Below are 16,645 nucleotides of genomic sequence, written 5' to 3' on the forward strand. Positions count from 1 at the left end.
CCGAACAACCGAAACGCATTTAACCCAAACCCTCTGAATCAGAGAGGTGCGGGGAGCAGAATGGCAGGTTTTTCTACCTTGCCAGCTCGGGGATTCGAACCAGAGACCTATACTGTCTATTATTTTTAGACGTTTGGTATACCCCTCATACCAGTTAGTGTGTAATACATTTTTATGGGCATTTTGTAAAGGTGCATATAGGACCATGTTGCTTTAAACTAACTAGTTCTCAGATTGATTAAATGCAGATGAAGGAGAGAAAAAAAGAAAGCAAAATGTATATTATTGCTGTAACAATACATGTGGCTGCGCAGTCTAGGAAAGTACAGAGATGTGTGTTCCTAGTGCGCAGTAGCACTGGATTAGTATCTTAGCAACCATAGACGCCACTGGTAGCTATTTTTTGTTTACCAAGCTAAACTAGAAAGTTCGTTATTATTTTTTACATAGATAGCTATAGGATGGATGTGTTACTTGAATCGAAAACAAAACCAGTTTCGACTATATCTGTGTATAGTTACATTCCACCAAGACGAACTGAACCAAAAGAGAGAACCTATTACAACAGTGACTCCAAGGTATGGGTGGTTGCTACTTGCAAGCTAACGTTAGCGAACGGCTAGCTAACTTACTTATTAGCTAAGCTAGCTAGCTAGAAAACCTATATTTCTCTCTCTCCGTCTCTCTTTCTCCGTGTGTGTGTCCCTCTCACTCTTTAACCCCTTTGTCTCTCTCCCCTTTCTCCCAGCTAGCACAATTGGTTCCTTAGAAGTTGTGGGGATGTACCTTTTTGGTTTCCAATTGGTTTTGGGAACAAAGCCATACGTTTCCTGACTGAGAACAGAAGTGTGAAAATTTAGCCTGTTCTGGGAACGTTCATTTTATGTTGCAGGGAGGTTCTGAGAACGTTTTATTATTGTTCTCTGGATGTTTTGCTGGGAGGTCTTCTTAATGTTCTGAGAACATACATTTTAGGTTATTTTGAGGTTTTTGAATAACTTCCTTAAAACGTTAACTGAAATGTTCAATAAGACTGTTAGCTAATTTTCCCCCAACGTCGGACACACCCTAACTTCGTACACTCTCTAGCGGTTAGATAATTAAATCACCTCTACTCAACATTTTAGATGGACTGGAAAATAACGGTACGTTTTGCGACTAAAGACACCCTTCCAGCTAGCTGACCACCGATTTTCATTGCAATTTATGTAAGTTAGGTTTTGAGAATTTTCAAAAAACTGATATACACTGCTCAAAAAAATAAAGGGAACACTAAAATAACACATCCTAGATCTGAATGAATGAAATATTCTTATTAAATACTTTTTTCTTTACATAGTTGAATGTGCTGACAACAAAATCACACAAAAATGATCAATGGAAATCAAATTTATCAACCCATGGAGGTCTGGATTTGGAGTCACACTAAAAATTAAAGTGGAAAACCACACTACAGGCTGATCCAACTTTGATGTAATGTCCTTAAATCAAGTCAAAATGAGGCTCAGTAGTGTGTGGGCCTCCACGTGCCTGTATGACCTCTCTACAACGCCTGGGCATGCTCCTGATGAGGTGGCGGATGGTCTCCTGAGGGATCTCCTCCCAGACCTGGACTAAAGCATCCGCCAACTCCTGGACAGTCTGTGGTGCAACGTGGCATTGGTGGATGGAGCGAGACATGATGTCCCAGATGTGCTCAATTGGATCCAGGTCTGGGGAACGGGCGGGCCAGTCCATAGCATCAATGCCTTCCTCTTGCAGGAACTGCTGACACACTCCAGCCACATGAGGTCTAGCATTGTCTTGCATTAGGAGGAACCCAGGGCCACCCGCACCAGCATATGGTCTCACAAGGGGTCTGAGGATCTCATCTCGGTACCTAATGGCAGTCAGGCTACCTCTGGCGAGCACATGGAGGGCTGTGCAGCCCCCCAAAGAAATGCCACCCCACACCATGACTGACCCACCGCCAAACCGGTCATGCTGGAGGATGTTGCAGGCAGCAGAACGTTCTCCATGGAGTCTCCAGACTCTGTCACATCTGTCACATGTGCTCAGTGTGAACCTGCTTTCATCTGTGAAGAGCACAGGGCGCCAGTGGTGAATTTGCCAATCTTGGTGTTCTCTGGTAAATTCCAAACGTCCTGCACGTTGTTGGGCTGTAAGCACAACCCCCACCTGTGGACGTCGGGCCCTCATGCCACCCTCATGGAGTCTGTTTCTGACCGTTTGAGCAGACACATGCACATTTGTGGCTTGCTCTAGGTCATTTTGCAGGGCTCTGGCAGTGCTCCTCCTGCTCCCCCTTGCACAAAGGCGGAGGTAGCGGTCCTGCTGCTTAGTTGTTGCCCTCCTACGGCCTTCTCCACGTCTCCTGATGTACTGGCCTGTCTCCTGGTAGCGCCTCCATGCTCTGGACACTACGCTGACAGACACAGCAAACCTTCTTGCCACAGCTCGCATTGATGTGCCATCCTGGATGAGCTGCACTACCTGAGCCACTTGTGTGGGTTGTAGACTCCGTCTCATGCTACCACTAGAGTGAAAGCACCGCCAGCATTCAAAAGGGACCAAAACATCAGCCAGGAAGCATAGGAACTGAGAAGTGGTCTGTGGTCACCACCTGCAGAACCACTCCTTTATTGGGGGTGTCTTGCTAATTGCCTATAATTTCCAACTGTTGTCTATTCCATTTGCACAACAGCATGTGAAATGTATTGTCAATCAGTGTTTCTTCCTAAGTGGACAGTTTGATTTCACAGAAGTGTGATTGACTTGGAGTTACATTGTGTTGTTTAAGTGTTCCCTTTACTTTTTTGAGCAGTGTATATACTCATTTTGTGGGACACGCTGCATATTGTAAAATATGGCTGTGCTATAGACACATTTAATACTTTTTACCTAAATTATTCATACTCATTTATGTTAGTATTAAACTGTTCTCTACTTTCTCAAAACATACGATTAATCTGTAAAATAAATAGCGAGACATTTGGTTACAACACTGAAGAAGATGTTGGTGAAGAACCATTTTTAAGAGTCTACAGGAGGGCGCACCAGGCTACGCAATGTAAAGTTGATTGGAAGTCTAGCCAACTAGTCAACTATCTAGTAAACACTTCGGATACGAGATTGCTGTCTCTTTTTTGAACAAAATTAAACGGATAGATCTTGCAATTGAACAAAATAGTAAGGTGGCCAATAACTGGGAATGCTTATAATACAGGATGTATTTCTTTTGCTAAACCGCTTATCAAAAAGCTGATAATAGTAGTATTTCCACTGAAGTGTCAAACATGGTAATTGCTAACCCATTAGCTAACATTTTTATGACACCAATAGTCACAAAACATTGATGGCTTGATCACAAGATAACACTGTTGAAGGTAATATATTTCTTAAACTCTGTTGAATATGCCGATATTAGGGGGTCCTACGCTAGGTTAGTTTGGGTTAACTGTTTTGAACTCCAAGCACAGATAGGACACATGGACATTCATTTGCTTAGGCATTAATCATGCAAACACATTTTTTTTAATATATTTTTTTATTGTGACTCGGTGTCAGTGAGCTTTCAAACCTACACAAGCTTCTGTTTTCTATCCATGGAATTTGTCGACTGCGCCACCAGGATGGAGCTAGCATGCCATGTTTTTTTTTTACTCATACAAAGGGTGCATTCGTAAATAGTTTCCAGTGTGTCAGAGTGCGCTCGGAGACATTCTTAAGTGTTGTCAAATTGTCTGTTCGTAAATTCAGAGTGGTTTGCGCTTGGAACGTTCAGACCGCACACTGGACACTCTCTGGCCTAAGAGCGTTCTGACCTCACAGCGGCAGTCAAGCACTCAAGTTAACTGGCACAAATGGGAGAACACCTCACTCTGATGATTTTACTCGCCCAAGCAGAGCTAGTTAGGCTGTTTTCATGTTATCAAGGGTGTTAGTGACCATAACTGTGGTGCTGGCAACAATTTAATAAATACAAAATTCCAACATTTACTGATTCAATGAGTGCTGCGTGTTCGTAAAATTCATCAGTTATTCTGCGCTCTAGCACACTCAGATGAGTGCTCTGAAATTGGCGTAGATAGTCAGAGTAAATTACAAATGAAACCAAAGCATTTTAGTCTACTCAAACAGACCCCATTTCAAAGGAAACAAGAACTCAATCAGATCAGGTGTGGCCAATTAGTGGGTACGGCCAACACACCTGAACACACGAAACAAGATGGAGGGTAGAGCGAGTTTTGTTGAGGTTGAGAACATAATGTATACCAGTGGAGGCTGCTGAGGGGAGGACGGCTCATAATAATGGCTGGAACAGAGCAGATGGAATAGAATCAAACATACGGACATTTGTTTGATGTATTTGATACCATTCCACTAATTCCGCTCCAGCCATTACTATGAGCCCATCCTCCCTAATTAAGGTGCCACCTACTTCCTGTGATGTATATGTTTTTAAATAGCATTCTTAGAACATTCTTAGAAAGTTCTTTGACGTAACTAATGTTTTTTTTTGTGGTTTTTATTGAAAGTTCCCACAGAAGAACGTTGTTTCTAAGAACATGAATGACAACATGAATTTATCTTGAAACATGAGGATGTCACGAGATTCCTCCTGGGAAGGAGAGGCGGACCAAAATGCAGCGTGGTTATAGTTAATGTTTTTTAATAGAAAAACTCAACATGAACCTAATACAAAACAATTCATGTGGCAAAACCGAAACAGCCCTATCTGGTTCAACAAACACAAAGACAGGAAACAATCACCCGCAAAACCCAACACCGAACAGGCTACCTAAATATGGTTCCCAATCAGAGACTATGACTAACACCTGCCTCTGATTGAGAACCATATCAGGCCAAACACAGAAACAGACAAACTAGACACACAACATAGAATGCCCACTCAGATCACACCCTGACCAAGCAAAACATACAAAGCAAACTATGGTCAGGGTGTGACAGTACCCCCCCCCCCCCCCCCCAAGGTGCGGACTCCGGCCGCAAAACCTGAACCTATTGGGGAGGGTCTGGGTGGGCATCTGTCCGCGGTGGCGGCTCTGGTGCTGGACGTGGCCCCCACTTCACCATAGTCTTAGTCCGCCCCATTGTCCGCTTCCGTGGCTTCCTTCCGTTCCGCTTCCTAACCACGGCAACCCTTCTAAATGAACCCACTGGACTGGGGGGCAGCTCGGGACAGAGGGGCAGCTCGGGACAGAGGGGCAGCTCGGGACAGTGGGGTAGCTCCGTACTGGCTGACGACTCTGGCAGATCCTGGCTGAATGGCGGCTCTGGCGGATCCTGGCTGACTGGCGGCTCTGGCGGATCCTGGCTGACTGGCGGCACTGGCGGATCCTGGCGGCACTGGCGGATCCTGGCTGACTGGCGGCACTGGCGGATCCTGGCTGACTGGCGGCACTGGCGGATCCTGGCTGACTGGCGGCACGGGCGGATCCTGGCAGACTGGCGGCACGGGCGGCTCCTTGCAGACTGGCGGCACAGGCGGCTCCTTGCAGACTGGCGGCACGGGCGGCTCCTTGCAGACTGGCGGCACTGGCGGCTGCTTGCAGACAGGCGGCACTGGCGGCTCCTTGCAGACTGGCGGAACCGGCGGCTCCTTGCAGACTGGCGGCACCGGCGGCTCCTTGCAGACTGGCGGCACTGGCGGCTCCTTGCAGACTGGCGGCTCCTTGCTGACTGGCAGCTCTAATGGCGCTGGGCAGACTGGAGACTCCGGCAGCGCTGGAGAGGAGGAAAGCTCCGGCAACGCTGGAGAGGAGGGAGACTCCGGCAGCGCTGGACAGGCGGGAGCACCTGTAGGGATGAGACGGAGAGACAGCCTGGTGCGGGGGGCTGCCACCGGAGAGCTGGTGCGTGGAGGTGGTACTGGATAGACCGGACCGTGCAGGCGCACTGGAGCTCTTGAGCACCGAGCCTGCCCAACCTTACCTGGTTGAATGCTCCCGGTCGCCCTGCCAGTGCGGCGAGGTGGAATAGCCCGCACTGGGCTATGCAGGCGAACCGGGGACACCATGAGCAAGGCTGGTGCCATGTGAGCCGGCCCAAGGAGACGCACTGGAGACCAGATGCGTAGAGCCGGCTTCATGGCACTTGGCTCGATGCCCACTCTAGCCCGGCCGATACGCGGAGCTGGTATGTACCGCACCGGGCTATGCACCCGCACTGGGGACACTGTGCGCTTCACAGCATAACACGGTGCCTGCCCAGTCTCTCTAGCCCCCCGGTAAGCACAGGAAGTTGGCGCAGGTCTCCTACCTGGCTTCGCCACACTACCTGTGTGCCCCCTCCCAAGACATTTTTGGGGCTGACTCTCGGGCTTCCATCCACGCCGCCGTGCTGCCTCCTCATACCAGCGCCTCTCCGCCTTCGCCGCCTCCAGCTCTTCTTTCGGGCGGCGATATTCTCCTGGCTGTGCCCAGGGTCCTTTACCGTCCAACTCATCCTCCCATGTCCAGTCCTCCTTGCGCTGCTCCTGCTGCCGCTGCCTGTCACCACGCCGCTTGGTCCTGTTTTGGTGGGTGATTCTGTTACGCGGTTCTTCCTGGGAAGGAGAGGCGGACCAAAATGCAGCGTGGTTATAGTTCATGTTTTTTAATAGAAAAACTCAACATTAACCTAATACAAAACAATAAATGTGGCAAAACCGAAACAGCCCTATCTGGTGCAACAAAGACAGGAAACAATCACCTGCAAAACCCAACACCGAACAGGCTACCTAAATATGGTTCCCAATCAGAGACTATGACTAACACCTGCCTCTGATTGAGAACCATATCAGGCCAAACACAGAAACAGACAAACTAGACACACAACATAGAATGCCCACTCAGATCACACCGAGGAAACCTGTAGGAAACGTTATGCTGAAGTACTGACATTCACACAGACGAACGTTGTTTCTTAATGTTCCCGGAACAATTTGAGAACATTACTTTCAATAGAACCATGAGGAAACCTGTAGGAAACGTTATGCTGAAGTATTGAAATTCCCACGGAAGAATGTTGTTTCAAACGTTCTCTAAACTATTTGAGAACCTTCCCAAGGTCAAACCAGTTGTGGAACTTTCCTAGAACATTAGCAAAAATTAAATGAAATGTAATCATGTTTGAACTTTTAGGAACCATTCTGTTTAAGTAATGAAATATCAAGAAAATAACATTATTTTGTCAAGTTCCTTTAATGTGCTGAGAATGTTCCAAAGCCAAACAACTATCCTGCACCTTTCCCAGAACGTTGTGGGAAGGTTGTATGCAAAATAATTATAGGACAACCACGCTCTCACCAAGCTTTAAGAGACATATGGTTCTCAGAACGTTATGTTCTAGCTGGGCTCTCTCTCCCGTCACATTTCCCTCTCTCTTCCTGACTAGTCTTGAAAACCCGACCTGAGTCAACACAGAGACGTCACTGTGTTGCCTAGGGTCAGGTTTTCAAGACAACTCCCTCACCCCCACTCTCTATCTATCACACCTTTTACTGTAAGAAACATAGCTAGATGGCTAGCTACAGTGCCTTGCGAAAGTATTCGGCCCCCTTGAACTTTGCGACCTTTTGCCACATTTCAGGCTTCAAACATAAAAATATAAAACTGTATTTTTTTGTGAAGAATCAACAACAAGTGGGACACAATCATGAAGTGGAACGACATTTATTGGATATTTCAAACTTTTTTAACAAATCAAAAACTGAAAAATTGGGCGTGCAAAATTATTCAGCCCCCTTAAGTTAATACTTTGTAGCGCCACCTTTTGCTGCGATTACAGCTGTAAGTCGCTTGGTGTATGTCTCTATCAGTTTTGCACATCGAGAGACTGAAATTTTTTCCCATTCCTCCTTGCAAAACAGCTCGAGCTCAGTGAGGTTGGATGGAGAGCATTTGTGAACTGCAGTTTTCAGTTCTTTCCACAGATTCTCGATTGGATTCAGGTCTGGACTTTGACTTGGCCATTCTAACACCTGGATATGTTTATTTTTGAACCATTCCATTGTAGACTTTGCTTTATGTTTTGGATCATTGTCTTGTTGGAAGACAAATCTCCGTCCCAGTCTCAGGTCTTTTGCAGACTCCATCAGGTTTTCTTCCAGAATGGTCCTGTATTTGGCTCCATCCATCTTCCCATCAATTTTAACCATCTTCCCTGTCCCTGCTGAAGAAAAGCAGGCCCAAACCATGATGCTGCCACCACCATGTTTGACAGTGGGGATGGTGTGTTCAGCTGTGTTGCTTTTACGCCAAACATAACGTTTTGCATTGTTGCCAAAAAGTTCAATTTTGGTTTCATCTGACCAGAGCACCTTCTTCCACATGTTTGGTGTGTCTCCCAGGTGGCTTGTGGCAAACTTCAAACTACACTTTTTATGGATATCTTTAAGAAATGGCTTTCTTCTTGCCACTCTTCCATAAAGGCCCGATTTGTGCAATATACGACTGATTGTTGTCCTATGGACAGAGTCTCCCACCTCAGCTGTAGATCTCTGCAGTTCATCCAGAGTGATCATGGGCCTATTGGCTGCATCTCTGATCAGTCTTCTCCTTGTATGAGCTGAAAGTTTAGAGGGACGGCCAAGTCTTGATAGATTTGCAGTGGTCTGATACTCCTTCCATTTCAATATTATCGCTTGCACAGTGCTCCTTGGGATGTTTAAAGCTTGGGAAATCTTTTTGTATCCAAATCCGGCTTTAAACTTCTTCACAACAGTATCTCGGACCTGCCTGGTGTGTTCCTTGTTCTTCATGATGCTCTCTGCGCTTTTAACGGACCTCTGAGACTATCACAGTGCAGGTGCATTTATACGGAGACTTGATTACACACAGGTGGATTGTATTTATCATCATTAGTCATTTAGGTCAACATTGGATCATTCAGAGATCCTCACTGAACTTCTGGAGAGAGTTTGCTGCACTGAAAGTAAAGGGGCTGAATAATTTTGCATGCCCAATTTTTCAGTTTTTGATTTGTTAAAAAAGTTTGAAATATCCAATAAATGTCGTTCCACTTCATGATTGTGTCCCACTTGTTGTTGATTCTTCACAAAAAAATACAGTTTTATATCTTTATGTTTGAAGCCTGAAATGTGGCAAAAGGTCGCAAAGTTCAAGGGGGCCGAATACTTTCGCAAGGCACTGTACGTATATCATCACTAACGTTATATCCCACTGTCTTCCACGTCCCCTGCCTGCCTGCCTGCCTGCCTGCCTGCCTGCCTGCCTGCCTGCCTGCCTTCCTCTCTATCACGCACGCACACACACACTAACCTATAATGATCCAATAATCCATAGGCACGGGAGGTATCCTTATACGACTGCATATACCGGCGGGCGGAGGGCTATGACAGCAAACTACACCGCGACGATAGAGAGCACTCCAACAGCAGGGGACTAGACTTGTACTCAGAGGTAACTAGCTAGCTACAGTGCCATATCTTAATTTGACCATCCTGTTTTTGCAGGAATTTTCCAGCACGGCAGGAAATGCAAATGTATTCAATGTCTAAAAAGGCTTCTAATTTACACTTCAACATTTCAGACTTGATTTTCCCAAACAAAAATGTATCAACCCCTACAAAAACAATCTACATTTATTGTAATCCACATAATAATTTACATTCTCTGTTGCTGCAGGATTATTTTCCTGCTGTGAGAAAGTGGGTCAAATTAAGATATGGCATCTGTACAGTAACACCTGTTGCTCTTGCGCTGATCTAAGTAGGTGGTGTTAGGATTTGGGGAGGGTAAAGTGGTATAGCAGCCTCCCTGTATGCCCTGATACGGTTATTATGACCACAACTATGATGTGTACTAAAACCATAGTGTGCTATAACTTGCCTATCTATACCAAGGGTTTTGGACCTTCGTGGCACTCACTCTGAAACCAGAGTTTAATTAAGTCCCTAGATCTCTGCCTATGACAATTCCTATCAGCTATATTTGAATAGCCTGACAATTCCTATCAGCTATATTTGAATCTAGCTGTATCGTTTCACGGTAAGGTCTACCTACACCTGTTGTATTTGGCGCAAGCGACAAACAAAGTTTGATTTGATATTTTTTGTGGTTTCATGAAACTAGTCATACATTTTCCCAGTTGACAGTCTGTTTGACCCGCAGCAGGTGTGGCAGCATCTGCACTAGCCGACAAGCCATACGTGAACAGGTTGTTATGGGAGTAAATATAGCTAGCAGCTGGCTGTCACTGTATGCCACTGGTGGTTGTTAGCGAGGTGGAAGTTTCCCAACACTTTCTGTGCTGAAACTATGTCAGTCATTATGCTTGTCAGGTAGGAAGCAGCACCAGTGGTGGGTCTAGTTTCTGAGTCAGTGAAAGTGGAGAAGTTGACTAGCTAAGTGAGTGGACAAACACACACACTTGTGACGTGAATGGGCTGCACTCACTGTAGAGAGGTTTAATTACAGTAAAGTTAAGTCTTACCTTTCTGAGAGTAATTCTGCGCTCAATGACAGCTCATGGTGTGAACTGGAGGAGATCCATTTTAAACCCACAGATATGATCAAACTCAGCTACAGCATCAACCCACCTCCAATTACAGGTATAAAACACAGATATTATGTATGTAATTGTATGGGTGTAAAGCTGTGTAATGGTGTCTGGTAAGGTGTTAAACATCTAAATGATTAACCCGCTCTCCTCCTTTCCTGCTCTCTCTCATTTACTATCATCCTCTTTTCTCTCACATTCTCTTATCTTTATTACCCTTTCCTCCCTCTCAGCTCATTCCGTTTCTCTTCTCTTTCAGGAGTCTTCCAGACCTGCACCAGTCCTGTCCTCATCAGAGTATGGAAGACGCCTGCCTCCTGTCCTCTACAAACCTGGCAGGCAGTTTGCCCGCATCTCTCACATCCACACCGAGTTCTTCAGGAAAAACGGGATCACACGCAATTTTGAGGAGGGATACGGATCAGTGGTTCCTGTGTGAGGAAGTCCGTATTCCCAACACCAGAGATAGAGTGGGTGCAGTGAGGGAGGGAGAGTGATGGTTTTATCAATGTGAATATGTATGGGCACAACAACACACCCAACTGATACAGTCAGTGTGGTGCTGAGTAGTAAAGATATTTAAAGATATAGATCATTATAGAAATAGAGATATATTTAAAGAGAGATTATATATTTTAAGATAGATAAAATAAAAAGTTAAAAAAAATTATTATATATATATATATATAGCTATATATATTATAAAATCAGATTACATATTTTAAAATACTAAGATTGTAACTACACATTATGGCCCACATGTTTGTGACATACATAATAAAGTACAATATTTGATCAAAATACCTGTTTATCAAACTACTTTGTGAAATGCAATCATAAATGGTCGACTTTCAATGACAGGAAGCACATTGGTTCAGTTATATACAAATGGTTTTAATGAGTAAGAAAATGATGCCGTCAAAACATGGAAACGTTCTCCTGTTCTCGATGTAGTTTTTTGGTTTTCTTACAAAAGTCCAGTAGCTCTTGATTCCCGGCTGCTCTTGAGGTCCACGTACATTGCTCTTTGCTTGACAGAAGCTCTGCTCCAGAGCTTAGAGATAGGTTAGCTATAGAAGGTTTGGCAAACTACTGTTCATGTTGACACCAATTCCCCCCCCCCCCCCCATTCTGACTAAAAGTACTGTAATGACTAGAATCCTGACACATACTCTCAATATCTGTCTCTGCACTGCACCACACAACCACTCGGGCAGCCATTGAAATCCACTAAAGCTAGAAATTCCCGTTGCGCACAGATCTAGGATCGGCTTATCCTAAACACGGGGGACGGGGATGCAAAACTGACCTAAGATCAGCATCTAAGGACGACTGTAACCTATGAAGTCCAGCCACTACTGTAACCAGCTAAGGAGGGACGATGCAGGTAATACTGTATGTACAGCCGTCTGTCTGTTGTTCTGTCTGTTGTTCTAAATGTTGTCTGCCTTCTGTCTGGTTCAGATGAAGTGGTCTGGGAGTTACTGTTGTAAACAAGGAGTCTTGACAGATACGTTCTATTACAGCAGGCAGTTTTGAATGTGTTTGTGTGTGATTGTATAAGTCCTAGTGTGTGTGTTTGTGTGTATGTGCGGTATTTGTGCATGCACGTATGTGTGTCGGGTTGGAACCAAAGTTATTTTCCAATTATTTCATTCTGAACAGAACCCCAATTTTTTTTCGTTCCGTTACACTGTTCCGACCAGCAAAATAAAGTTCTGAACCGGTTCAAAGCTAAAAGTACAGGTTGATATCGTTTCTTTCGGTTCCTTTTTTAACTACTTTATTTACTATTAATTACTTTACCAATCATTGTGGATAGAGCAGGCAAGCTAGTTATTTCCATGCGTGATGGACAGACAAGTGTAGCCAATGGCGCAAGATGCGACTGAAATTTTGTGGGTGGGAAGAGAGCAAGATAGGGTTGAGGAGGCTTGAAGCGCAGGACATCTTGTTATGACATGCATTATCTGAATTAGGTTCACATACTTATACCTAGGCGGAGCGGCTTCTATGGAGAAATATTGAATGTCCTTTGCGCTAACTAGCTAACAAGCTTGAGCTAGCTAGCTAACTGACAAGCGCCATCAGAATTAAAAACACGTCTTACCTTTTTGTAAGGTTTAATCATTTCAACGAAAAGGTGATAACCAGGCTTATAGTATTGTACTAATACAGGCAGGGAGCAGGTCTCGAACCAACAACCTTCTAGCCCGAAGTCCAGCGTGCTATCGACTGTGCCGCAAAAGCATGCTCAAGCGGCAGAGTCGATATCCGCGCTTATAAACGCAGCGTTGTTATAGTATCCTTAACTAGCATTGATAAAGTTAATCCATTCTTCTCTAGCTAATAAAAATTCTCTCTCCCTATCTTCTGAATCACGCTTGTAAAGTTTTTTTTTTGGGGGGGGGGGGGGGGACTAGAAAAAAATGCCTGGAACGTAAAACAACATTATTAACCACTTTTAAAATAATGGTTTTGTTCCGGAACAGTTTGGATCACTTTCGTTCCCGGTTCCGTTTCTGTTCCTTGACAAATTTAGTTATTTACCGGTTTTTGGTTCGGTTCCCTGAACCGGTTTGAAGCCCTGATGTGTGTGCAAGTCCATTTGTGTGTATGTAAATGCATGTGTTTGTATAGTTTAAGAGTGTGTGTGTGTGTGTGTGTGTGCGCGCTTGCGGGCATGTGTGTGTGTGTGTGCGCGCTTGCGGGCATGTGTGTGTAAATTGCTCAGTATATGATGTTCAAGGCATCACAGTCCCTTGCGACAGCGATCTGGTCATCTCTGTGTGTACGAAGAAGGTCTTGAGCTCTCCCTTCCCCTTCACATTGATGATGCCGCGACATGAACACATGTAGCCCAGTGTCAACAGGATACGACTCGTCTCCTCGGTTACCTGGAAGCAGCGAAAACACAAATCACATGTAGGCAGAAAATTCCATAGAATTCCATATTGAACTTTTAATAGGATCTCTGTGGTAAATGTCATATTTTATATTAATAACTAAAGACTTAATCAGGAAAGAACAATAGTCGAAGAGTGGCTTTGAGGATACTGTATTGTTCTGTATTATTATATATCTACATTTGCATAACGTCTTCTCTGTACCTGTATACCATATTCATTAACCTTGACCTAGTTCTGCAGCAACCACTAGTGGTACAAAATAAAACTGCATGCAGCTAGTATTATTTTAGCATTACTATTAGTGTAGCTGTATTCTAAATGTATGAATTGATTACCTGTATTTTCCCCAGTACCCCAGTACTCTCCATCCGGCTGGCCACATTAACACTGTTCCCCCAGATATCATACTGAGGCTTTTGCGCTCCGATCACCCCCGCAATCACCGGACCATGGTTTATCCCTGACACAACCAGGAAGAGGGGTTAGAGGTCCAATGTAAGACAGACTGTACCAGTCTCACTCACTCACTCACTCACTCACTCACTCACTCACTCACACACATACCAACTCGTAGCCTGAAGTCATTGAAGGAGTGTTTGTTGATGACATCTAGTTTCCCGACCAAGGCAAAGGCAAACTCCATCATGGTGCCAATGTGCATGTACTGACGGTCATGCTCCTGAGAGAGAGAGAGAAAGATAGTGTAAGGAGAGAGAGAGGGGGAAGGAGAGAGAGGAAACAGAGAAATGGTAATGTAGAGAGATACGAAATAGACAGAAAAGGGCAGGAGAGAGGGAAGGAGAGGGAAGAGATGACAGGGAGTGTTGTTTAGCACCACCATACAGCTCTACACCTGTAATTGGAGGTGGGTTGATGCTGTAGCTGAGTTTGATCATTTCTGTGGGTTTAAAATCTATCTCCTCCTATTCACACCATGAACTGTCATTGAGAGGAAAAAGGTAATTTATCCCTACAGTTATGCGTGTGTGTGTGTGTGTGTCATGTACCTGTGTGTATTCAGGTCCAGGTGTAGCGTTGAGCCCAGTAGCAGCCATGTAGGTGCTGCCAATAGTCTTTATCTTCTCCACCCCGCTGAATTTAGGCTTGGACAGCAGCTGTCACACAGAGAGAGAGAGGTTAGAACTTAGGCAGGAGCTGTCTCTCTCTCTCTCTCTCTCTCTCACTCACTCACTCACTCACTCACTCACTCACTCACTCACTCACTCACTCACTCACTCACTCACTCACTCACTCACTCACTCACTCACTCACTCACTCACTCACTCACTCACACACACACACACACACACACACACACACACACACACACACACACACACACACACACACACACACACACACACACACACACACACACACACACACACACACACACACACACACACACACACACACACACACACACACACACACACTTCACACACTTCACACTTCAGTAGTGATGATTTCATGAACTTATCTTCAATGAAAAGATCATGATCACAAGAAAACAAATGAAAGACTCCTCTTAGAATATGTGTATTTTTCCGAAACTCAGTTGTCCTGAATCTGCACAGAACTGCCAAGACTTCAGATCAATGGAGACACCTGAGTTTTTGAATCCTGACACATTCACAAAAATATTCATGGCCTCTAAACCTTCCAGCTGTCTACTGGACCCTATTCCAACTAAACTAATGAAGGAGCTACTGCCTGTGCTTGGCCCTCCTATGTTAAATTTAATAAACGGCCCTCTATTCTCCGGATGTGTACCAAACTCACTAAAGGAGCCAGGAATAAAGCCTCTCCTGAAAAAGCTAAATCAGCCTATAATCGAATCTCCCATTCCTAAAAACAAATAAAAAATAAAGCTGTTGCTCAGATACTCACTTCCATCTTGAAGACAAATAATGTATACATAACACTCCAGTCTGGTTTTAGACATCACAGTGCTGAGACCGCACTCGTGAAGGTGGTAAATTACTTTTGAATGGCATCAGACCAAGGCTCTGAGTCTGTCCTCAATCACCACATTCATTCAGAGAGATTGGATATTGGTCTACACGGACAAGTTCTTGCCTGGTTTAGATCTGTCGGAAAGATATCAGTTCGTCTCTGTGGATGGTTTGTCCTCTGACAAATCAATGGTAAGTTTCAGTGTTCCTCAAGGTTCTGTTTCAGGACCAGTATTGTTTTCCCTATACACTGAGTATACAAAACATTAAGAACACCTGCTCTTTCCATGACATAGACTGAACAGCTGAATCCAGGTGAAAGCTATGATTCCTTATGTTAAATCCACTTCAATCAATTGAGATGAAGGGGCGATACAGGCTAAAGAAGGATTTTTAAGCCTTGAGACAATTGAGACATAGATTGTGTATGTGTGCCATTCAGAGGGTGAATGGGCAAGACAAAATATTGAAATGCCTTTGAACGGGGTATGGTAGTAGGTGCCAGCCGTACCGGTTTGTGCCAAGAACTGCAACGCTGTTGGGTTTTTCACACTCAACAGTTTCCTGTCTATATCAAGAATGGTCCACCACCAAAAGAACATCCAGCTAGCTTGACACTACTGTGGGAAGCATCGGAGTCAACTTGGGCCAGCATCCCTGTGGAATGCTTTTACCACCTTGTAGAGTCCATGCCCCTAAGAATTGTGTCTGTTCTGAGGGGAAAATGGGGGGGTGCAACTCAATATTAAGAAGATGTTCCTAATGTTTGGTATACTCAGTGTATATGCTACCTCTTGGTGATGTCATTCGGAAACATAATGTAAACTTTCACTGCTATACAGACGACACACACATTTTCAATAAAACTTGGTGAAGCCCCAAAATTCCCTACCCTGGAAGCCTGTGTTTCAGACGTAAGGAAGTTGATGGCAACAAATGTTTTTCTTTTAAAATCGGACAAAACAGAGATGCTAGTTCTAGGTCCCGAGAAACAAAGATATCTGCTATCGGATCTGAGAATGAATCTTGACGGTTGTACATTCGTCTGAAATAAAACTGTGAAGGACCTCGGTGTTACTCTGGACCCTGATCTCTCTTTTGACAAACATATCCATCTTCTTAACATTCCAAAATCTGAAACGTTTTGTCCAAAAATTATGCAGAAATGCTAATCCATGCTTTTGTCACTTCAGGATTAGACTACTGCAATGCTCTACTCTCTCTGGCTACGCGGATAAGGCACTAAATAAACTTCAG

General features: G+C 44.5%; 2 protein-coding genes across 3 annotated transcripts in view; one reads left to right on the forward strand and one right to left on the reverse strand.

Moving 5' to 3' along the window:
- The first annotated feature begins 395 nt into the window (after window positions 1-395).
- LOC139392280 (cilia and flagella associated protein 90) lies at window positions 396-11,128 on the forward strand. The gene is made up of 3 exons (XM_071140149.1): window positions 396-578; window positions 9,309-9,425; window positions 10,784-11,128. Exons 1-3 carry the CDS (start codon window positions 462-464, stop codon window positions 10,961-10,963), a joined length of 414 nt encoding a protein of 137 aa, XP_070996250.1. The 5' UTR covers window positions 396-461; the 3' UTR covers window positions 10,964-11,128.
- A 269-nt stretch (window positions 11,129-11,397) lies between these two features.
- Window positions 11,398-16,645, reverse strand: part of LOC139392184 (adenylate cyclase type 2-like) — an 82,426-nt gene continuing 77,178 nt past the window's right edge. For both annotated transcript variants that reach the window (XM_071139967.1, XM_071139966.1), the window contains exons 22-25: window positions 14,441-14,548; window positions 13,998-14,112; window positions 13,769-13,893; window positions 11,398-13,421 (exon numbers count right to left, since the gene is read on the reverse strand). In XM_071139967.1, the coding sequence (XP_070996068.1) occupies window positions 13,269-13,421; window positions 13,769-13,893; window positions 13,998-14,112; window positions 14,441-14,548 (501 nt within the window). In that variant the 3' untranslated portion in view covers window positions 11,398-13,268. The remainder of the gene's footprint in view (window positions 13,422-13,768; window positions 13,894-13,997; window positions 14,113-14,440; window positions 14,549-16,645) is intronic.

This window comes from Oncorhynchus clarkii, chromosome 32, assembly GCF_045791955.1.
Source record: "Oncorhynchus clarkii lewisi isolate Uvic-CL-2024 chromosome 32, UVic_Ocla_1.0, whole genome shotgun sequence".
Taxonomy (NCBI): Eukaryota; Metazoa; Chordata; class Actinopteri; order Salmoniformes; family Salmonidae; genus Oncorhynchus; species Oncorhynchus clarkii.